This window comes from Triticum dicoccoides, chromosome 2A, assembly GCF_002162155.2.
Source record: "Triticum dicoccoides isolate Atlit2015 ecotype Zavitan chromosome 2A, WEW_v2.0, whole genome shotgun sequence".
Taxonomy (NCBI): Eukaryota; Viridiplantae; Streptophyta; class Magnoliopsida; order Poales; family Poaceae; genus Triticum; species Triticum dicoccoides.
The window spans coordinates 770,426,565-770,432,848 of record NC_041382.1 but is presented as its reverse complement, the minus strand read 5'-3'; the positions used below and the strand labels follow the sequence as shown (position 1 = coordinate 770,432,848).

The 6,284-nt window shown below is 48.8% G+C and overlaps 1 protein-coding gene across 1 annotated transcript; it reads left to right on the top strand.

Annotated features, from left to right (window-relative positions):
- The first annotated feature begins 1,187 nt into the window (after positions 1-1,187).
- On the top strand, positions 1,188-6,051 carry LOC119357163 (choline transporter protein 1-like). Its single transcript, XM_037624149.1, has 10 exons — positions 1,188-1,574; positions 2,766-3,124; positions 3,219-3,364; positions 3,687-3,870; positions 3,951-4,024; positions 4,099-4,212; positions 4,347-4,703; positions 4,805-5,065; positions 5,307-5,534; positions 5,636-6,051. The coding sequence occupies exons 1-10, from the start codon at positions 1,351-1,353 to the stop codon at positions 5,825-5,827; spliced, it is 2,139 nt and encodes a 712-aa protein (XP_037480046.1). The 5' UTR covers positions 1,188-1,350; the 3' UTR covers positions 5,828-6,051.
- The last annotated feature ends 233 nt before the right edge of the window (positions 6,052-6,284 follow it).

Below are 6,284 nucleotides of genomic sequence, written 5' to 3'. Positions count from 1 at the left end.
ATAAAAAACTTTGTAGACAGAAAAAGAACATAAATAAGTTTGCAAATAGGAGATACGGTGTAGTACTTGGTAATACAACGCTATAGACAAAATGCTTCATGACTTAGAGGGTCATTGAAATTGAGATCTAAATTCTATGGTCCTTACAAAGTGATTGAACGAATTGGTTATGTTTCCTACAAGTTACAACTACCAACATGATTTGCCATCCATCCAGTGTTCCATGTGAGTTAACTGAAGAAACATGTGGGACATCAGATCATTCCTCTTCCTCAAGCCCCCTTGCTCACGCACTCACACTCGAAAGGCATATCAAGGCCATTCCAGTGGATGTGTTGGACAGACGAATCATTCAACGCAAAATAGAACACATGTGGGTCAATGTATAGACTAGTCGAAAAGTCTGGCACCGGATGATGTAACCTGGGAAGATGCGGCTTTTTCTCAATTTAACATTTCCAAGACATAAACTTCTCTGCCTCAAGGGCAAGGCACAACTCATGGCTGCAGCATTATTAGGAACCCAATCCCGCCCTTTGCTATACTGAAGAAGACAGAAGCTCGCGTCGTAAGTGAAATGGTCCACTTGGATGACGTCGTCATCACGTTACCGCCAATTCACCCCGAACGCCGCTACTTAAAGCAGTCCAACCGAGCCGAAGTGTGTTACATCAGATCTCATTGTCGCGTAATGGCTAAAAAAACTAATCTAAACCACCAGCCATAGCTGAGACATCGGGTTCTAGTCCTTGTCACCGGTTGCCGGAGTAGCAAGCCGAGGAGAGGCCGGCGGAGCTTAGAGGGGACCAGTCCTTCGCTCTAGCTATTGCTTTCAAGGAGTTTCCCTTTTGAGGGGTTTGATTTCGAGGAGCCGGGGAGGAAAAAAAAAATGTCGGTCGTAAACATAGCCCGACTTGAGCGGTGAGCTTCGGGTTCGGCCCGTCGGGCTTGGTTGCCAATGTCAAGGTCGAGTTTGACACATTGTATGCGTGGAGAAGATTTTGGTCGCCTTGTTGTTAGTAGAAGATTGTTCGCTGTGTTGCCGGAGTTTGAAGCCTGCGCTGAAGGCCAACGTTGAGGACGAGTGCTTGGAATTCCAGATCGGTGGGCACGGCTGGCAGACGCGGCCCATCCGCCCACATGGGATGGATGGATCGTGGTTAATAATGACGGCTTTTCCCACGAGCGCAGCGGCAGCAGCAGAAAAGGCCAAATCCACACTCCCGCTCCCCTCCACTGCTTGCTCTCCAATCTCCCTCCCGCACGCTCCGCCCGGCCCCCAGATCACCGCCCACCCCCGTTTCCCCCAAATCCATCCACCCGCCGAGCGTCGGAGCAGAAGGAGGCGGAATGGGCGGCCCGCTGGGCGCCATCATCGGCCGCTACCCGTCGGCCGCCGCCACCGCCGGCCCCGGGGGAGACGACGCCGACCACCCGGGCGGCGCAGGGGGCCTGGGCATTATCCGGCACGACCGGCGCTGCCGCGACCTGGCCTTCCTCGTCCTCTTCGCCGCCTTCTGGGTCGCCATGATCGTCAACTCCAGCTTCGCCTTCAACCAGGGCAACCCGCTCAGGTCCGCCACCCCACCTCCCTTCAGATTCATTGTTTCTTGCCTCTGCCCCGTGCAGATCTCCATCTGCGCCGCGCATTTCCAACTGCTCCTCAGCCCACTGTTTTACATTTTTTATTTTTTTATTTTTTGGTGCGCAATTAATAATTAGCAGTAACAAATCAGGGGGAGGGGAAAGAAACGCTTGCGTGCTTGCTCCTGTTGCTTTCGCTGACTATCTGCTCCAGGATTTACTACTAGCAGTACTGATTACTGAATGAATTGATGAATGAGTCTTGCTGACCGTGGAACGCTTGCTTGCTCGCTCCTGTTGCTTTCGCTGACTATCTGCTCCAGGATTTACTACTAGCAGTACTGATTACTGAATGAATTGATGAATGAGTCTTGCTGACCGTGGAACGCTTGCTTGCTCGCTCCTGTTGCTTTCGGTGATGGCTAGCTGCTGCTCTAGGATTTACTACTAGTACTGACTGACTCATTGAATGAGTCTTGCTTACTGTGAAATGGAACCGCAGCTCCGAGGGAGGCTGCTATGGCCATGGCAGCCATGCTGCTGCTAGTGCGAAACCGGATCTGGTTCTTGCTAGGGTCTGCCAGCCGATTTTTTAGGCTAAACCCACAAAAGATGGAGGCCGCCTTTGCTTTCCGGACTTTGGTGGCCCTAGGAATTGTATCCCCTCCCTGAAACCCTCTCCAAAGGCTTTTTTGTGCTCTGCTCTCGGTGCTCAGTGGCCTGAAAGCAGATGACACTTTCTCTGCCCCTGCCTACATATATGCTCTTGCTAACCACAGTGCAATGTACCACTGACTTTTGGGGTGGAATTTATTCAGTCTTGTGAATCTTCCTGACCATCATTATTGCATTTTGTACATAGCTATCGTTTTACTGCTACTACCGTTCTGCAATTATCTGAAGCATGTACATGGGGTTTTGTTGGCCATCCGATCATTTCGGCGAGTTATTTTTTAAGTGGTACACCGTTACCTTCTGCTTTCTTTTGTTCGTTGATGCTGATATCCCTGTAGTTGCTCTTGAGTGCCATCTAGTAGTAGATTAGTTTAAAAGACTTGGCCGGAAGCACAATTCTCTGTTAAATGGCATTTTGTCAACCAGGAATGTTCTTGCTATTACCAACCTCAGCATGTAGCTTAAATGGGCAGGATGAGAATGACATCTTGTTCTTGTCCGTGCAGGCTGACATACGAGCTAGACTACAAAGGGAACGTCTGTGGCGACAGGCACGGCGACCCGGACGTGCACGAGCTCGAGGTCAGGTACTGGTTGGACCCGAACCAGGTGTACCAAAGTGGAGTCAAGGGCAGCAAGGCTAACCTGGCCGACGCCAAGGCCATCTGCCTCATGGAGTGCCCCACTCCAGCACCGGATGGGCTAAACTTTGTCTGTGATTACCCGGAAGGGGATGTCAGGCTCTCAGTTGATGACTGGATCAATAGGGACTATAACTACTTCGATGTTCTAACACCTGATATGAGGAACAGCTCCCTTCAGCTTCAGGGCCCTTGCTACCCTGTCATATTCCCTAGCGTAAACGGTAAGCCGGTAATCAAGCATAGAGTAAAAGTACAGCTCGAGTTAGTCAACTAGTACAATGAGATGACTAATTCAAAATATTCTTATTCTTTCAGTCTATTGGAGCTGCCAATATATCGCCCGGGCATCCAATGTTTCTTTGACGCACTGGCAACAGATGGGTGGTGTAAACATTGAACAAAATATGCTTATAGATAAGACAATCCACAAGGCCATCGATTCCAGATCTGCAGTCCTCAAGGTTCTTAAACTTCCAGGGGCTGAATCACTCTCTCTTCTTTGTTATCTGCTTAATACTGAAATTAAATGACAAACTGTCCTCAGGACTCCCACAGTTCATCCTGAATGTGCATTAAACTGCAACTGTAATTTTATTCTTCACTAAAAAGAATTTGCCTGCAGTGTGATTGTCCTGATAGCAGTTAGTACTTGATAGTGGCTATTTAGACCGAGTCTCCACAACATCATCACTAATTTTGTTTTATTTTTAAAATAATTTCCTGATGCGACTGATATGTGTAGCATCTGAGACCCAGTACTAATTGCATTTCTTCTATTTGCAGAGATATGTTGCGGACATTGGGAAGTCTTGGCCTGTCCTAATCGTGTGTGGTGCACTCCTTCCTCTTTTCTTGTCAGTGATCTGGTTGCTCATGATTCGTTATTTTGTTGCTGCAATGACATGGATAACAGTAGTGCTCTTCAATGCCCTTATAGTATCTGTTACCATGTTTTGTTACATCAAAGGTACATATCACTAGTGCCATTTGCCGTGTTATGTCTGATGCATGTCATATTATTCCTAACTGGCTACGTTATATATTCAGCTGGCTGGCTCGGAAATGATCCCTTAACGGTTGTTATTGGTGAAAGTGATCCATACGTCCACATAAGCGGGCGGGTAAGTGAACTCAATTGAGTCAACTTTTTACAAGGTCAAGCTGCTTGTTATCTGATCATTTACCTTCTTACCAGGAAATAAGCCATCTTCATGTTGCCACAGTGCTGATGACAGTAATAATGATCATTGCTTTTCTGTCCTCAATAGCTATTGTCCGGCGTATACTGATAGCCACACCTGTCCTGAAGGTAAGCAGCTCACTGGATATGTAAGCTTGGTTAGACAATGGCTCTGTTACAAAAGCACAATGCATCAATGTTACCTCTATTGTGATATAGTACCTAATAATTTCTCAGAATTAACCATGCAAAATTATTTTCAGGTTGCCGCGAAGGTCATCGGTGAAGTTCAGGCACTGATAGTTTTCCCAGTTGTGCCGTACTTTATCCTCGCTATCTTTTATATGTTCTGGTTTTCTGCCACACTCCACCTCTTCAGCTCTGGTCAAGTTGTCCGAAATGACTGCAGTACAGATTGTTGCTCATATGATCTGAAGTTGGGCAAAGTGAACTGTGACAACTGTTGTGGGTACAGCATCCATTACACCCCTCATATCGGCATTGCCATCCTCTTCCACTTATTTGGATGCTACTGGGCTACTCAATTCTTCATGGCATGCTCTGCAACTGTGGTTGCTGGATCAGTTGCTTCTTACTACTGGGCACGTGGCGAAATATCTGTAAGTACAGCACAAAAGAGTCACAACTTTTAACTATTTTTACTAAATGGGTGCTCTTTTGCATTCACCATTTACTGACAGTTCAAGCCATTTTGGTGCAGCATGATATACCGTTTTTCAGCGTCGTCTCTTCGCTCAAGCGGCTGATGCGTTACAACCTTGGATCTGCTGCCATAGGCTCGCTTGTTGTATCAGCTGTTGAGTGGGTGCGGTTTATACTAGAATGCCTTCGCCGCAAGCTGAAGCTGGTCGGTTCTGCTGGGGAGAGCTGCTTTGGGAAAGTGTCATCGTCCTCGTCTCAGTGCTGCCGGGGCTGCATAGACTGGACCCTCATGTCTGTAAATAGAAATGCCTACATAATGGTAAGCATGAACATTTTGTTGTTTTACTGATCGTTCCTGTCCTGAAGCACGATGCCATTGGTTGTCTGCTTTGTTCATAATGCTTTGTACTACCCGATTGCCGACTGGGCTTTTATGGTGCACCATTTGGGGCTGGTCACTCCCCCCATTTGACCTGATAGTTCTGAATTCCTTTTGTCTGTCTGATCATTTGTTAGTTGCAACTTTTGAACTGACATGGCTTCTCTTTGCTGTTTTGCAGATTGCCATCACCGGGAAAGGGTTCTTCAAAGCTTCGGTGCTCGCGACCGGCCTTATAATGAACAACATACTGCGCATCGGGAAGGTAAACGTCATCGGGGACGTGATCCTGTTCCTGGGGAAGCTGTGCGTGAGCCTCTTCTGCGCGCTCTTCGCGTTCCTCATGCTGGACACCCACAAGTACAAGTCGGCGCACAACAAGATATCGTCGCCGCTGGTACCCGTGCTGGTGAGAGCATTTCTCTGCCCCTGTGAGCGTGCATGTCGAACCCCGGCATTATGTTTTGTTTCCATCACTAAGACTTGTGATGGTGGTGGTGGTGTATATAGGTGACGTGGGGCCTGGGCTATACGGTGGCGAAGCTGTTCTTCGCGGTGGTGGAGATGTCCATCGACACCATCATCCTGTCCTTCTGCCAGGACGCGGAGGAGCACCAGGGGACGGCGCAGTACGCGCCGCCTCTCCTCATGGAGACGCTGGACGAGCAGGGCGAGCTGCAGAGACTCACTCAAGGGCCCTGAATCTCTCTCTCCCTCTCCCTCTCCCTCGTTTCTTTAATTCGTCTTAGAGCTAGAGGTAGACTGGTGGTAATTTAGTACTGTAGAAGCCTGATGGATCGAGATTTCTGTAAAAGTGATGATCTTGGCTGGCTGCCTCCTGTACGTGTTGTTCAGCCTCAGCTTCAGCTCCCAGTATGTACGTGTCTGATGTGTCGCCCCTGATTGGCAAGTGTTGCGTACGAGTATGAAGAGCATCTCATGATCCTGGCCGCTCTGGCCGGCCTGTTCGCGAGCAATGAGGCTGTGCCGGCATGGGCTTCCTCCTCCAGCAGCGAGTCGATCGCCGAGAAGACAAATCGTCAAATACCTGGCGGACGTGGTAGGCGCGCAGCTGCCGGTAACCTTGCCCTAGGTGGCCGGAGCGTCAGAAAGGCTGCTGCGGCGAACCCTCTCTTTTCTGGCGAGGGAATAGCGCTCG

Excerpts from the sequence above, each read along its gene's own strand:
- LOC119357163 (XM_037624149.1), top strand. The coding sequence starts at position 1,351 with ATGGGCGGCCCGCTGGGCGCCATCATCGGCCGCTACCCGTCGGCCGCC. Across the intron at positions 4,704-4,804 it reads GGGCACGTGGCGAAATATCT|CATGATATACCGTTTTTCAG; the intron begins GTAAGTACAGCA and ends ATTTTGGTGCAG. Across the intron at positions 5,535-5,635 it reads CGCCGCTGGTACCCGTGCTG|GTGACGTGGGGCCTGGGCTA; the intron begins GTGAGAGCATTT and ends TGGTGTATATAG.